General features: G+C 37.5%; 1 protein-coding gene across 2 annotated transcripts in view; it reads left to right on the top strand.

Moving 5' to 3' along the window:
- GRID2 (glutamate ionotropic receptor delta type subunit 2) overlaps positions 1 to 16,714 on the top strand; it is a 1,665,223-nt gene that overhangs the window by 1,049,216 nt on the left and 599,293 nt on the right. For both annotated transcript variants that reach the window (XM_012558631.2, XM_004387023.3), the window contains one exon: positions 14,180 to 14,299. In XM_012558631.2, coding sequence (XP_012414085.1) covers positions 14,180 to 14,299 — 120 coding nt within the window. The remainder of the gene's footprint in view (positions 1 to 14,179; positions 14,300 to 16,714) is intronic.

Raw genomic sequence — 16,714 nt, 5'->3', positions numbered from 1 at the left:
AGTCAATTAAGATTTGATAGATCCTTATGAAATACCTAACATTGGTTTAATTGATCAATTTCTAATTCCTTTGAGGTAATAATTTTCAGTACAGAATGTGAAAAAGTAGAAAATATCAATAAGTTTGTGGCAGTATCATAAATATTTAATGTACCAATACATTTTCTCACATTTTAGATAAAAAGAAGAGAGCATTCTTTGAAATGACAGAAATATTGAAATTAATTCTTATAATGATAATTTATTCCTTCAACAGATATTTATTGAATACTACCATATGCTATACTGTGAAATCACAGAATGTGGAGGAAAATAGAAAGATCAAAAATAATTACAAGTGTGATCATTTCTACAAAACTGCTCTGGAAGAATGTGACAGGAGGACCTTCAAGATGAGTAACGGAGGTCTAGTGGCACAGTGGTTAAGAGCTTGGCTGCTAACCAAAAGGTCAGCAGTTCGAATCCACTAGCCGCTCCTTGAAAACCCTGTAGGGCAGTTCTACTCTGTCTATAGGGTCACTATGAGTCGAAATTGACTCAACAGCAACAGGTTTTTCAGGATGAGTAGGCAATAACCAGGAAAGGAAAGCGTAGAGTATTTCAGGAACGGGGAAGGAAGAATGTTTGTCACAAGGGTAATAGAATGCTAGAAGGCTTGCAGGCAACGGAGAGTTTGGCATGTAAACATCAGAAATAAGCCCGGGATGGCTAGAACAGAGAGAGCATGGGGAAGCCTTTCCTCCATTAGCTGGGAGAGGTAGATAGGAGGATGAACATGAAGGGTTTTGTAAGCCATGTTAAAGTTCTTAAACTTTATCTAAGGGGTAAGGTTAAGTCTCTGAAGTATTTTAAACAGGGGTGTGTGTGACAAAAGCAGATTAGCCTGTGGCTGGTGAGTGGAGAACCCATTCTGCAACTGTCACTGGATCAGGATGGAGCAGATGAGAGCACACTGATTAAGAGGTTGTGCTCCTACAAGAAGGTGCCTGGTTAATAAGAGTATGGACACTGGGGGTAGATGGAAGTACTTATCTTTGAGAGATGATGTAAGATGAAGAGGAAAAATAAAATGGTAATTCCTGGGTTTCTGGTTTGGGACAAAAATAACTCTGGTAAGTTTTTTCAGATTAGTGTACTTAAAGGAATGGAAACATTACTTTGCCTTTTTGTCTAAAGCCACTATTTACAATTTAGAATTTACAAACCTGAACGAGAAAGAGAGAGAGAGAATTTAGGAAAACATGATCTGACTTACCAGAAACAGCATTATCTTGGAGTATCAGATACCCTTTTTTATAAAAACATGTGCAAAAGAAGCTTTAAATAATGCAGTTTATGCCCTGAAAATGGTTTCCTCGTGGACTCATCAATGTACAGTCCACTCTCGGGGCATTTGATTCATAGAGTGGATAAAATGGTGCAAATTTTCATTTAATTCAGTTCAACATACATTTTTTTAGCAATCCACTGTGATTTATATATGTTCTATTGCATACACAATTTACATAGTCTAGGAGAAAAAGTATCAGGCACAGATGGATATTTCAGTTTAGGTTCCTCAAGTAATCATCTTGGCCTCACTTTGTTCATATAATGTAGATAGTATGACCAAGATGCTAGTAACATCCTATTACTTCTTAATTTACTGTGAGGATTCAAGACTTAGTCTCTATTATGAATATTTGAATTTATATCATATATATATACATATATATATGCACACACATGTAATTGTTCTTTGACAACTAAAATTTTCATACAAATTAAGTTTTTGTTTTTGTGTTTTGTATCCTGTATCCTCATATTTATCAATCCACTGTATTCATTTTCTGGGTGGAAAATGCAGTATTTTCTTTCTCTTGGACTTTTTTTTCTCTGAAACTGACTTTGCTGAAATGTGGAGACATCAGGATATGCTGCTGAGCCTGGCATTTCCCAGTGTGTTCACTGCCTTGCTGGGCTCATATTTATTTAACAAGGTGTCCTTGGTTACCAAGCACGTCTGTGGGTTGCAAGGAACCTAGGAATATGTATAAGGAAGTTAGGCAAGTATCATAAATATTTGATGTTCCATATGATTTCAAAAGTATCTCTAAGTTACTTATCAGTTACAAACAGGAAAAGATCCTTCAGTATCATAAGCGGTAAAATAATTGTTTTTTTATTGATGTAATTAAATGAAGTTTACATTTCAAGTTAGTTTCCCATACAGAATTTTTTTTTTTTAACATACATTGTTATGAGACCCCAACCGCTCACCCCATTCTGCAACAGCACATTCCTCCCCTCCGCCCCTGATTCCCCATGAACATTCAACCAGCTCCTAACTCTCTCTGCCATCCCTTCTCACCTCTGGACAGAAGCCGCCCCTTTGGTATCTTATATCTACTTGTCTAAGAGGCACATTCTTCACGAGTATCACTTCATGTCCCACAGTCCAGTCCAATACCGGTCTGAAGAGTTGGCCTCGGAAATTGTTTTAGTTCTGGGGTGATGGAGAGACCAGGGGCCATGCTTTCCGGGGTGCCTCTAGTCTTAGTCAGACCGTTAAGTCTGGTCTTCTTACTAGTATTTGAGTTCTGCAGCCCATCATTCTACTACTGCATCAGGGATCCTCTGTTATGTTCCCTGTCAGGACGTTCATTGGTGATAACCGGGCACCATCTAGTTCTTTTGGTCTCAGGCTGATGAAGTCTCTGGTTTATGTGGCCCATTCTGTCTCTTGGGCCAATACTTTCCTTGTGTCTTTGGTGTTCTTCGTTCTCCTTTGTTCCAAGTGGTTGGGACCAATTGATGCATCTTAGATGGCCGCTTGCAAGCTTTTAAGACCCCAGACGCCACTCACCAAAGTAGGATTCAGAACATTTTCTTAATAAACTTTATTATGCCAAATGACCTAAATATCTCCTGAAACCATGGTCCCAAGACTCCGTATCCCTGCTACTCTGTCTCTCAAAATATTTGATTGTATTGAGGAAACTTCTTAGCTTTGTTTTAGTCCAGTTGTGCTGGCTTCCCCTTCAGTGTGTGCTGTCCTTCCCTTCACCTAAGATCATTCTTATCTACTATCTAGTTAGTGAATAACCCTCACCCTCCCTCCCCACCCCCGTAACCATGAAAGAATGTTTCCTTCTGTGTTTAAACCTTTTCTTGAGTTCTTCTAATAGTGGTTTTATACAGTATTTGTCCTTTTGTGCCTGACTAAATTCACTCAGCATAATAAGTTCTAGCTTCCACCAAGTTATACGATGTTTCACAGCTTCATCGTTGTTCTTTATCGTTGTGTAATATTCCATTGTGTGGATATACCATAGTTTGTTTATCCATTCATCCATCGATGGGCACTTAGGTTGCTTCCATCCTTTGGCTATTGTGAACAGTGCTGCGATGAACATGGGTGTGCATATATCTATTCGTGTGACGCCTCTTGTTTCTCTAGGATATATTCTAAGGAGTGGGATAGCTGGATTGTATGGTACTTCTATTTCTAGCTTTTTAAGGAAGTGCCAAATCGATTTCCAAAGCGGTTGTACCATTTTACATTCCCACCAAGAGTGTGTAAGTGTTCCAGTCTCTCCACAACCTCTCCAGCATTTGTTATTTTGTGTTTTATGGATTAATGCTAGCCTTGTTGGGGTGAGATGATATCTCATTGTAGTTTTGATCTGCATTTCTCTGATCACTAATGATCGTGAGCATTTCTTCATGTGTCTGTTAGCTGTCTGAATATGTTCTTTGGTGAAGTGCCTGTTCATATCCTTTACCCATTTTTTAATTGGGTTATTTGTCTTTTTGCTGTTGAGAGTTTAGAGTATCTTGTAGATTTTAGAGATTAAACGCTGATCAGATTTGTCGTAGCCAAAATTTTTTTCCCAATATGTAGGTTGTCTTTTCACTGTTTTGGTGAAGTCTTTGGATGAGCATAAGTGTTTGATTTTTAGGAGCTCCCATTTATTTAGCCTCTCTTCTGGTGCTTGTGCATTGTTACAAAATAAATTCTTAGTAATTATTTCTTTTTCTTCTTTTTTCCAACTGATCCTATCCATAGGGAAACAACAAACTTTTTTACTTTTTCACAATATGATTATCCAGTAGTAAATTACTCCCAACCTTTGATGCTTCTCTTTTTATTTTCTTTCTCTTCTGCTTTCTATATTTGATGCCCACTGATATTTCTATATAGAGTGGGTAGGATGAAATTCAAACCAATTTTACATGCTATTTTAAAAAGTTTACACTGGCAGCAATTTTAACTGTCAATTTAAAGGACATTTAGAAATTATTGTATGTATTATTCATACTATCAATATTCCATTAGTTCATTTTGTTTAGAAGCTACTGCATCACCAAGAGATAAAAACACACATGTGCACACACAAAGATAATGACCCTTTATCACTATCTGGCCAGTGAACGTTTTTCCCAGGCTCTGTTTTCAAGGTTGATCAGAGGATAGATGAAAAAATCTAAAAAATACTAGAACATTCTGAGGCAATCAAAAATCAGAGAGGCTACAGCTCAGTCGGATAAGAAGGACCTTCAGCTAAAGGGGTTATCTGCTTGAAATACTGAACTCTCAGGCATATTTTATTTCTTCAGGAAGAAAGGTTTCATTGATTATGCATACTAGCAGCTCATTAAGAATATAGCATTAAAAAAAATGAATTACAAAGTCAAAAAGATGACAAGGCAAGTGGAGGCCACAGTAAACTAGTAAAATGCAAGTCCCCTGATTTACTGGTTTTTTGTACCTTGTGTAATGTAAGTGGACTAACTCACTCAGTGCCAGATACAAGCTGGGGATAGACACTGGCTAGGAGCAGCCATATGAGTATTGATTTGGAATACTAATATAGTGCCAAGCTGCCTGTTGCTCTAATGTTTAGAAATGTCAAGGGTATAGCATTTTTGCAGTGTATCAGATATATTGATGTATGATATCTTTACTTTTATTTCCTGTAAATAAAATATCAACACAGTTATTTAAGATTCTGATATAATCATATTATTGGCAAAGGTGTGATTGAGGACAAAGAAAGCTCTTGAAAAAGGATTTCTGAATACCAGTAGTTTGAACTTATATGTAGTAATATAAACTATATTTGTCAAACTTCTACAGTATTTGCCACTTAGAAATATTAATGATAATAAGATCCACTGTACTTACCTCAATTTTAAAATGTTAAGTAATATTTGGATGCTTTGAGATATTAATGCTGAGCTAACACATAGGATCAAATTGACTTGCAAGAATCAGATATCTTACCCTTATCAAGGATAGAGCAATGAAGAGGGCCAAAGGAGAGGGAGCCTGAAACATGTTGCATGGTTCCAGACACTCTCTACTTTGGCCACAAGTCCTTTCTTTCCACGTTGGACATGCACATTTGGTTTCCAGAAAAAGATTTGGCAGGTTTACCTCACACAATGAGCAGCATTTATTTTATGAAACAAGTCCGGTTTTAACATAGAGAATGTATAGCTTCAGGACATTCTCCAAGGAGACAGATATCATTAATCCATAGATTCTGTGTTTATTACAATAATTTCTTACCTTACTAAGGGCTTTCTATAGACGGACTCTTCATCCTAGTAAATATTTCTAGTCTATTTATATGGAGTGCTAGTTGAAAAGACATTGTTGTTGTTAGGTATCATTGAGTGGATTCCGACTCATAGGGAACCTATGTACAAGAGAATGAAACGTTGCCCGGTCCTGCACCATCTCACAGTCCTTGCTGTGTTTGAGCCCATTGTTAACAGCCACTGTGTCAATCCATCTTATTGAGGGTTTTCCTCTTTTTCATTCACCTTCTGCTTTACCAAGCACAGTGTCCTCCTCCAGGGACTGGTTCCTCCTGATAACAAGTCCAGAGTACATGAAATGAAGTCTCACCATCCTCCCTTCTAAGAAACATTCTGACTGTACTTCTTTTCCAAGACAGATGTGTTCATTCTTCTGGCAGTCAATGGTGTAGTCAATATTCTTTGCCAACATCATAATTCAAAGGCATCAATTCTTCTTAGGTCTTCCTTACTCATTGTCCAGCTTTCACATGCATATGAGGCGGTTGAAAATACCGTGGCTTGGGTCAGGCGTACTTTAGTTCTTAAAGTGACATCTTTGCTTTTTAACACTTTAAAGAGGTCTTTTGCAGCACACTTGCCCAATGCAATACATCATTTGATTTCTTGACTGCTGCTTCCATGGGTGTTGATTTTGGATCCAAATAAAATGAAATCCTTAACAACTTCAATCTTTTTTCTATTTATCATGATTTTGCTTATTGGTCCAGTTATGAGGATTTTTGTTTTCTTTATGTTCGGGTGTAATCTGTACTAAAGGCTGTGGTCTTTGATCTTAATTCGTAAGTGCTTCAAGTCTTTTTCACTTTCAGCAAACAAGGTCGTGTTATCTGCATATTACAGCTTATTAATGAATCTTCCTCCAATCCTGATGACACATTCTTCTACATATAGTCTAGCTTCTAGGATTATTTGCTCAGCATACAGACTAAGTAAGTGTGGTAAAAAGTATACAACCCTGACACACACCTTTCCTGATTTTAAACCACGCAGTATCCCCTTGTGTTCAAACAACTGCCATTTGGCCCATATACAGGTTCCTCATAAACACAATTAAGTGTTCTGTAATTCCAGTTCTTTGCAATGTTGTCTATAATTTGTTATGATCCACACAGTCGATTGCCTTTGCATATTCAATAAAACACAGGTAAACATCTTTCTGGTATTCTTTACTTTCAACCAAGATCCATCTGACATGAGCAATGATATCCTTCATTCCACATCCTCTTGTGAATCCAGCTTGAATTTCTGGCAGTTCCTGTCAATGTATTGCTGCAACCATTTCTGAATTATCTTCAACAAAACTTTACTTGTGTGTCATTTTAATGGTATTGTTCAAGAGTTTCCGCATTCTTTTGGATCCCCTTTGTTTAGAATGGGCACAAATATGGATCTCTTCCAGTTGGCCAGGTAGCTGTCTTCCAAATTTCTTGACACGGACTAGTGAGCACTCAGCGTTGCATCCGTTTGTTGAAACACCTCAGTTGGTATTTTGTTAATTTCTAGAGCCTTGTTTTTCACCAGCACCTTCGCTGCAGCTTGGACTTCTTCCTTCAATACCATTGGTTCTTTTTCATATGCTATCTCCTGAAATTGTTGAATGTTGAACAATTTTTTTTGGTATGGTGACTTCCATCTTCTTTTGATGCTTCCTGCATCATTCAATACTTTACCCATAGAATCCTTCACTATTGCAACTCAAGGCTTGAATTTTTTCTTCTGCTCTTTCAGCTTGGGGAATGGCAAACATTTTTTTTTCATTTGGTTTTCTAACTCCAGTTCCTTGCACATTTCATTATAATAGTTTACTTTGTGTTCTCAAGCTGCCCTTTGAAATCTTCTGCTCAGACATTAAAAACCAAAAACCAAATCCATTCCCATCAAGCCAATTCCGAGTCATTGTGACCCTATAGGACAAAGTAGAACTGTCCCATAGGGTTTCCAAGGAGTGGCTAATAGATTTGACCTGCCGACCTTTTGGTTATCAGCCATAACACTTAACCACTACACCACCAGGGCTCCATTAAACCAAAAACCCATTGCTGTTGAGTTGATTCTGACTCACAGAAACCCTATAGGACAGAGTAGAACTGCCCTATAAGGTTTACAAAGAGTGACTGGTAGAGTGTTTAACTGCTGACCTTTCGGTGAGTAGCCAAACACTTAAGCCACTGTACTACCAGGGCTCCAGGGTTCCATTAGACCCACTTAAAACCCATTGCAGGTAAGTCAATTCTGACTCATAGTGACGCTATACAACAGAGTAAAACTGCCCCACAGAGTTTCCAAGGCTGTGATGTTTATGAAAGCTGACTGCCTAGACCCACTTACCCCTCTTCTTTTCCTTTCTTGAGTGGTAGCTCCCCCAGCACACCAGTAAAAGAAGTGAATGGATCCTACACCAACTGCTTTAAATCATTTTTCCCCAAGTACTAATCAACGAAATGTAATTGAGTTGAAATTTGCAAAAACATTTTCCATAATTATCTGAATATTCAAGCATATAATAAAATACTGTGAGCCCAATAAACTTTGAATGAAAAAAAAAAAAACAAACAAGATCATGTTTACAGTTTTGAGGAGAATTAGAAATCCTCCAAATTAAAGAATGAAATAAGCAGTGAAAAGTCTGCACAAGCCTCTTGAGTCAGAGGAAAGTGGCGCTGGATCTAGAAAAGTTAATTGCAAGCATCTAACCTACTGTGTGGGATCAAAATAACCCTTTCCCCTTTGGGTGTTCTGTAACAGAGAAGCGCCTTTCTTCCCCTCAACTGCTCCCTCCCCTCTCTGCTCTGGTGCCAGTCTGGCAGTATTCAGTGGTTGCTGAGGACCCTAGGCCTAAAGTGGGATCCTTCGCGCCTGAGCCAGTCTCCTGGCTTTGGGGAGGGAACAAATAAAGAAATGAAGAAACAGAAAAAAGAAACAGCCAGCTCCTCTTAGCTGGGAGCTCAGGACTAACTGTGCCCAAACCAGTCTCGTAGCTTTAAAATATCATCATGCCCCTAAGCCGGGAACTCAGGGCAGGCACTGCCCCTTTGCCTAGACACAGGCATAAAGGTCCACAAACTTCGAATTCCTTTCATCCCTGCCTAGATCTGCATGGGCTCATTCAAGAGTATAGGCCCTCTTTAGCATAGTACAACAGGGTATAACTGAAGTCTATTTTCAACTGCAACAGCTAAGGGGGAATGGCAGATTTGCAACATTTGACACCCCCTGCCCATTAAGCAGAATCCTCACCTACCCACATCAGGGGCCCGAGTTCTGGCGGCTTCATCCATCCCACCTAGCCACACATGAAAAAGGTCCAAGAATAAGTGATGCCTCCCAGGCCTTACAGCCAATAGCATTGGGTGCCCAAAGTCCAGCTGCAAAACCCACCCACCTATGTGCTCTAGGGAACAAGGACACGCCTTCCACCTAGGCACTCAGGAGGAGCCATCAGCCCCCTACCTTGCTCAGCACATAACCCCCTACTGCAGCCAGATACCTGTGCCTGCCCCAGTCACCCCAACATAGCTCTGCTCGTCTAGGACTGTAGGTGAGAGCCTGTATCACACACTTGATGATCAACGACCTGGAAACCTGAGCTGAATCCATGCAAGCAAAGTAAACAGACTCCTGGACTCACACACCTAGTAGCAACTCTAACCACCTTGTGACAGGACATGCAAGCTTCAAAGAGGCCAGTAGTCAAAGTAACTCACATGCCCAGCCTATTTGGGCATATCGAAACAAAACAAAACAAGAAGCTAGGACACAGTAAGCAAGCATACAATAAATAAATATAATAACTTATTGATGGCTCGGAGACAATAGTCAATATCAAATCACATAAAGAGGCAGACCATGATGGCTGCAGCATGCGACCAAAACAAAGAACCAGGAAACCTCCCGTAGGAAGAGAAGGTCTTGGAATTACTGAAGGTAAAATTCAAAAGGTTAATATACAGAGCTCTTTAAGATATCAAGAAGGAGATCATGCAAAAGTAAGACCAAGCCAAGGAACACACAAGCAAAGCAATAGAGGGATTTAGGAAAGCTATACAAGAGCAGAATGACAAATTTAACAAGCTGCTAGAATCCATAGAGAGAAAGCAAATAGAAATCCTAAAGATTGACAATACAATTTCAGAATTAGACAACTCTATAGAAAGTCATAGGAAGAGAATTGAGGCAAAGGAAGTCAGAATTAGTGAGATTGAAGTTGAAGCACTTGACACCAATTTATTTGAGGTAAAATAATTAAAACATATGAAGAAACCCGAAGAATTATGTAGGACTCTATCAAGAGGAATAACCTACAAGTGATTGGAGTACCAGAACAGGGTGGGATAAGAGAAAATACAGAGAGAATTGTTGAAGATTCTTTGGCAGAAAACTTGCCTGATATTGTGAAAGACAAAAAGATAGTTATCCAAGAAGCTCATTGAATCCCATACAGGGTAGATCCCAAAAGAAAGTCACCGAGACATATTATAATCAAACCTGCCAAAACCAAGATAAAGAGAGAATTTTAAGAGCAGCTCGGAGTAAACAAAAAGTCACCTACAAAGGGGAGTCAATAAGACTAAGCTCTGACTACTCAGCAGAAGTCATGCAGGCAAGAGGGCAATGAGATGACATATATAAAGACTTTAATGAAAAAAAATTGCCAACTAAGAATTATATATCCAGCAAAACTGTCTCTCAAATATAGTGGTGAAATTATGGCATTTCCAGATAAACAGAAGTTAAGAGAATTTGTAAAAACCAAACCAAAATTACTCAAAATGCTAAAGGGAATCCTCCAGCTAGAGAATCAATAATATCAGATAACAACCCAAGACTAGAACATAGAACAGAACAATCAGATATCAGCCCAGATAGGGAAGTCACAAAAATAAATCAAAGCTAAAACACTGAAAATAGGGAAACAGACATCAATATGTAAAAGATGATAACATTAAAACCAAAAAGAGGGACTGAATAGTGTAGTCGTAGAACTTTCATATGGAGAGGAAGTTAAGGCAATATCAAGAAATAAAAGATTGGTTTAAACTTAGAAAAACAGAGGTAAATTTTAAGGTGACCACAAAGAAAACTAACAAATCTGTACATCAAAATAAAAAAGAAGAAAAACATAAAGACTCGGCAAGTACAAAATCAACAATGATGAAAAGAAAATACATAAAGAAAAATGACTCATCACAGAAAATTAAGTGGAACAAAGAAACTGTCAACAACACACACAAAAAAAACATCAAAATGACAGCACTAAATGCATACCTATCAATAATTACACTGAATGTAAATGCACTAAATGCACCAGTAAAGAGACAGAGAGTGACAGAATGGATAAAATAACATGTTCCATCTGTATGCTGCCTATAAGAGACACACCTTAGACTCAAAGGCATAAACTAAAACTCAAAGGATGGAAAAAAAAAATATCAAGCAAACAACAGTCAAAAAAGAGCAGGAGTGGCAATATTAATCTCTGACAAAGTAGACTTTAAAGTAAGATCCATCACAAAGGAGAAGGAAGGACACTATGTAATGATTAAAGGGTCAATACAACAGGAGGACATTACCATAATAAATATATACACACCCAATGACAGGGCTCCAACATACATAAAACAATCTCTACCAGCATTGAAAAGAGAGAGAGACAGCTCCACAATAATAGTAGGAGACTTCAACACACCACTTTTGATGAAGGACAGAATATCTAGAAAGAAGCTTAGTAAACACATGGAAGACCTAAATTACACAGTCAACCAACTGGATAAACAAATTATGGCACATACACACAATGGAATACTACGCAACGATAAAGAACAATGATGAATCTTCGAAACATCTCACAACATGGATAATTCTGGAGGGCATTATACTGAGTGAAATCAGTCAGTCACAAAAGTACAAATATTGTATGAGACCACTATTATAAGAACTCAAGAAAAAGTTTAAACGCAGAAGAAAATATCCTTTGATGGCTACAAAGGTGGGGAGGGAGGGGGAGGGGAATTTACTAACTAGATAGTAGACAAGAATCATCTTAGATGAAGGGAAGGACAACACACAATACAGGGGAAGTCAGCACAACTGAACTAAACCAAAAGCTAAGAAGTTCCCTGAACACTACCAAAGACTTTGAGGGACAGAGTAACTGGGGCTGAGATGTGGGGACCATGGTTTCCAGGGTCATATAGGTCAATTGGCATAACAAAGTTTATTAAGAAAATATTCTGTATCCCACTTTGGTGAGTGACCTCTGGGGTCTTAAAAGCTTGTGAGCGGCCATCTAAGATGCATCGATTGATCCCAACCCACTTGGAGCAAAGGAGAATAAAGAACATCAAGGACACAAGGAAAATATTAGCCCAAGAGACAAAAGGGCTGCCTTCATTAGCCTGAGACCAGAAGAACTAGATGCTGCCCAGCTACCAAAAATGACTGCCTGGACAGGGAACACAACAGAGTCCCTGACGGAGCAGAGAAAAGTGTGGAGCAGAACTCAGATTCATGTAAAAAGACCAGACTTAATGGTCTGAGACTGGAGGAACCTTCAAAGCCATGGCCCCTGGACACCCTATTAACCCAAAAGTAAAACCATTCCCAAAGCCCATTCTTCAGACAAAGATTAGACTGGACTATAAAACATAAAATAATACTCGTGAAGAGTGTGCTTCTTAGTTCAAGTATATACCCGAGACCATAAGGGCGGCTCCTGTCTGGAGGTGGGATGAGAAGTTAGGAAGGGACAGGAGCTGGTTGGATGACACAGGAAACCCAGGGTGGAAACGGGGAGTGTGCTGTCACACTATAGGGATTGCAACTAGTGTCACATAACAATATGTGTATAAATTTTTGTATGAGAAATTAATCTGAGCTGTAAACTTTCACTTAAAGCACAATTAAAAAAAAAGAATGAAATAAAGGTAGAGGTAATGATGATAATAATAGTAATTAAACTTGCACTAGATGTCAAGAATTGTTCTTTGTGCGTTAACTGCATTATCCTATAAGATGCCTGATAATAATCTTCTGGGTTAGGTACTGTTATTTGTCCCATTTTACAGATGTAGAAATTGAGGCATAAAGAAATGAAATAACTTAACAGGTTTACACTGCTAGTAGATTCTGATGCCATTGATCAGACTTAGAGAGTTTGACTCTAAAACCCATGCTTTGACTGCTAGGTCATATATGGAAAAACCTACAGATATCAAATTCAACATTTTTTTAAAATTAATAAAACTGGATAATAAAAGAGAAACTGACTTATTAAGAAATCATAATGGAGGATTATTTCTGTTGATAATTTGTTGATTATTGCTATGCAAAAATGAAATATATTAAATATTGAAATTAAGGTAATAAAACATCAAAATGGTTTATTGAGCTCCTACTATGAACTTAGCATCACGTAATGGGCTACAAGATACAGATAAACTAGAAGAACAGCATAAAGCATAGTACGTGCTAAGAAAGTCAAAAAACTGAGTTAGAGGTTATGACAAGTGAGAAATACTTAAGTATCGACATCATAAAAAAAAAAACCAAACCCATTTCCATTAAGTCATTTCTGACTCATAGCGACCATATAAGACAGAGTAGAACCGCCCCATAGGGTTTCCAGGGAGTGGCTGGTGGATTCCAAATGTTGACGTTTTGGTTAGCAGCCGAGTTCTTAACCACTGTGCCACCAGGGCTCCATCAACATTACAGAGGTGATAATTGAAGGAGTTAACAAACTGGGATAATTTGTTGTCCAAATAAATGTCAATATCAGGCCAGGATTCTAAGTTAGATATGCTTCAGTATTTATGTGACTCAAAATGTGATTTTCATTTGTGAAATTATAAATAATATGAAGGCTGATAAACTAAACTGAGAAAATAATGGTAAACAAGAAAGAAAGAAGTATGACCTACATTGCCATCTGTTGGGGAAATGAATGTCTGTCATGTTGAATGAAAGATGAAGCTTGGAATTTCCTAACGAATCTCAACTGATAGCACTACCATTTAAAAGTACAAACAGATTTCAAGCTTAATTTAGCTTTTTTTTTTTCAGTTTGGGAAAAATATTTAAAGGAGGAGGAAAAATAATACTGAAATAATTTGGAAACCATAGATGTTCAGACTTCCAGAAATTATTTTAGATCAAATTAGAGTAGAAGAATGTTGCAGGAGAGAATATTGTCAAAAACCTTTTTTCACAATAGATTTTATGCTCTCCAGCAGCACTTTGTTTTCTGAGTAATGGAGCCCTGCAAGTCACAAGGTATGGTGGTAAAAACCCTAACCTGGAACTTACTCTTGGTTCTAACATGGTGTCATTTTGAGCAGTCATTTGACTCTCTTGATCTAAATTTCTGTCTGTAAAAAGGATGAGATTGGATTAAGTGGTCTTCCAACATTACTTTCAACAGCACTTCTGTTTATGCTGTGTACATATTAAAAAAAAAAAAAACTCTCTATTAATAATTGAATATGTAAATTAATATTTATTTTACAGATGGAAGTAGAGTTCCTAGAACCTTTATATGTATATTTATTTATTTAATTCTGAAATTTTGCATCAGTATCTTTTCTCTTTTTAGGGTGGAGTTAATGGATTAACTGGAGAGCTAGAATTTGGAGAAAATGGAGGCAACCCCAATGTTCACTTTGAAATCCTTGGAACCAACTATGGAGAAGAGCTCGGCCGAGGTGTTCGAAAAGTAAGACCAGAGACACTGATAAACACGCTTTTCCTGTACTAATTATGGTTTTGCTTGATACTTTTCTATGCAGTATGATCACAGTACATATTAAAATTTATACTGTAGTTTGAAAGAGAAAGAAGCGAGAAAAAGAATTAGGCATTTAAGTACCTTTAAATAGCACTTACCAGAAGTATGAAGCTATAAATTCTATTTATACCTTAGAATAATTTAATTGAAAAAAGTAATCTGCTGGTTGTTTAGGGAAACAACATCATCTTTCATTTATTATAGTAACATTGTAGTCATTTAAAAAAACTAGTGAGATTTATATTCATACAATGCATAGCTGCTGGTTTTTTCACTTGTACCATGCCCAAGATCAGAATAAGAGTTTGGATGAATTTCATATAGTAAGAAGGAAAGTGTATAAAATGTGACATGACTATATTTCAACTTCTGTATGTGTCATGTAATAAGTAGAAAATGGTTTGCAGGAAATTAGCTCTTGTTATACACTATGGATCATATGTAAGAAGCAGCTAACTGAGCTCCTTTAAAGGATGTTTCATGAAATACAGAGACTATATGCCCCTGGAGAAATGACTTTTTTAAGGTTTGGATTTGCCGTTTTTATGTACTTTTGGTAGAGAAAATCCAGGGTAATTGAGGATGCATAGACAGCCTATAACTATAAATTTCTGACTGTATAAAGTTGACTCCATGGAGGGTAAGAGTTTCTTCAGTGGATGTTTCCAGTACTGAGATATAGGATGCAGAAAAACAAACACAAAGTTAGGAGTTATTTTAATCAGCAGGAAAAAAAAAAAAAATCAGAAAATTTAGGCTAGGTAAGTTGAAACTATCTTAATGCCTTTTTTTTTTTTTAATTGTGTTATCGTGAATATCAAACATTGAAAACTGCATGAAACACATGGATAGTTTAGTGAATTATTTTAAAGGAAAAACCACTACTATGGTCCAGAAATAGAACATGCCAAGCATCATAAAAGCCCCTATATGCTTTTCCTGACTGTATGCCTGACCTCCCTTCTAAGTACTGTAACCATTAGTCTGAATTTTATGCTTATTTCATTACATTTTTTATATAATTTTTTCCACTTTTATTTACCTCCTTAATAATATAATTCAGTTTTACCTATATTTCAATTTATGAATAAACAAAATGTTGTATAAGTGAACTTATATATGTGTCATGTAATAACATATAGAATATTATAGGTGTTCTTTTTTTTCTTGATTATTCAAAATCATGTTATTCACTCTTGTTACATGTAGTTACAATTTGTTCATTTATATTACTTTATTATTTTCTCTTATATGAATGTATCACTATCTACCCTCTTTTAAGAATATTATAAACACTCTTGGACATGTATCTTGGCTATATATATATATATCCTTGCACTTGTGCATACATTTCTCTAGTTTATGTATTTAGTAGATAGGAAAGTGTATCTTGAACTTTACTAGATAATGTCAAATCCGTTTTCATAGGGGTTTACGAATTTACACTCCACCAACAGTGCAGGGGCGTTCTCATTGCCCCATGTTCTCACCAAATAATGGTTTTATTAGATTTAAAAAAAAAATTTTTTTCCCTTTTTTTTTTGGTGAAAATATACATAGCCAAAGATACACCGTTTCAAAAATTTCTGCATGCACAGTTCAGTGACATCAGCTATGCTCTTCCAGTTGTGCTGCTCTTCTCACTTTAGATGAAGGCTTACAGAACAAAATAGCTTCTCATTTAACAGCTAGTACACACGTTGCCCTATGACAATGGTTAACAACCTCACGACACATCAACACTATCCTTACTCAACCTTGGGTTCCCTATCACCAGCTTTCCTGTCCCCTTCTGCCTTCTGGCCCTTGTCCCTGGACTGTTGTGCCTCATTAGTCCCATTTGGTTTTATGGGGCTGTCCACTCCCAGGCTGAACGCTGAACCTTGGAAATGACTTCACCACTGAGCTAAAAGGGTGTCTGGGGGCCATACTCTCGGATTTTCTCCAGTCTCCTTTAGGCCAGTAAATCTGGTCTTTTTTTTGTGAGTTAGAATTTTGTTCTACATCCTTCTCCAGCCCTGTCCAGAACGCTCTGTTGTGATCCTGGTCAGAGCAGTCAGTAGTGGTAGCTGGGCACCATCTAGCTGCACTGGACTCAGTCTGGTGGAGGCCTTGGTAGCTGTGGTCCATTAGTCCTCGGACTGATCTTTTCCTTGTATCCTGTTCTCTTCATTCTCTCTTGCTCCCGAAGGGATGAGACCAGTGGAGTATCTTACATAGCTGCTCACAGGCTTTTAAAACCCCAGATGCTACTCACCAAGGTAAAATGTAGAAATATTTATAAACTGTGTTATGCCAATTGAGCTAGATGTTTCCCAAGACCATGGTCCCCACAGCCCTCCA

Source organism: Trichechus manatus, unplaced genomic scaffold (assembly GCF_000243295.1).
Source record: "Trichechus manatus latirostris isolate Lorelei unplaced genomic scaffold, TriManLat1.0 scaffold00178, whole genome shotgun sequence".
Classification (NCBI taxonomy): domain Eukaryota; kingdom Metazoa; phylum Chordata; class Mammalia; order Sirenia; family Trichechidae; genus Trichechus; species Trichechus manatus.
This window is presented reverse-complemented; position numbering and strand designations above follow the sequence as displayed.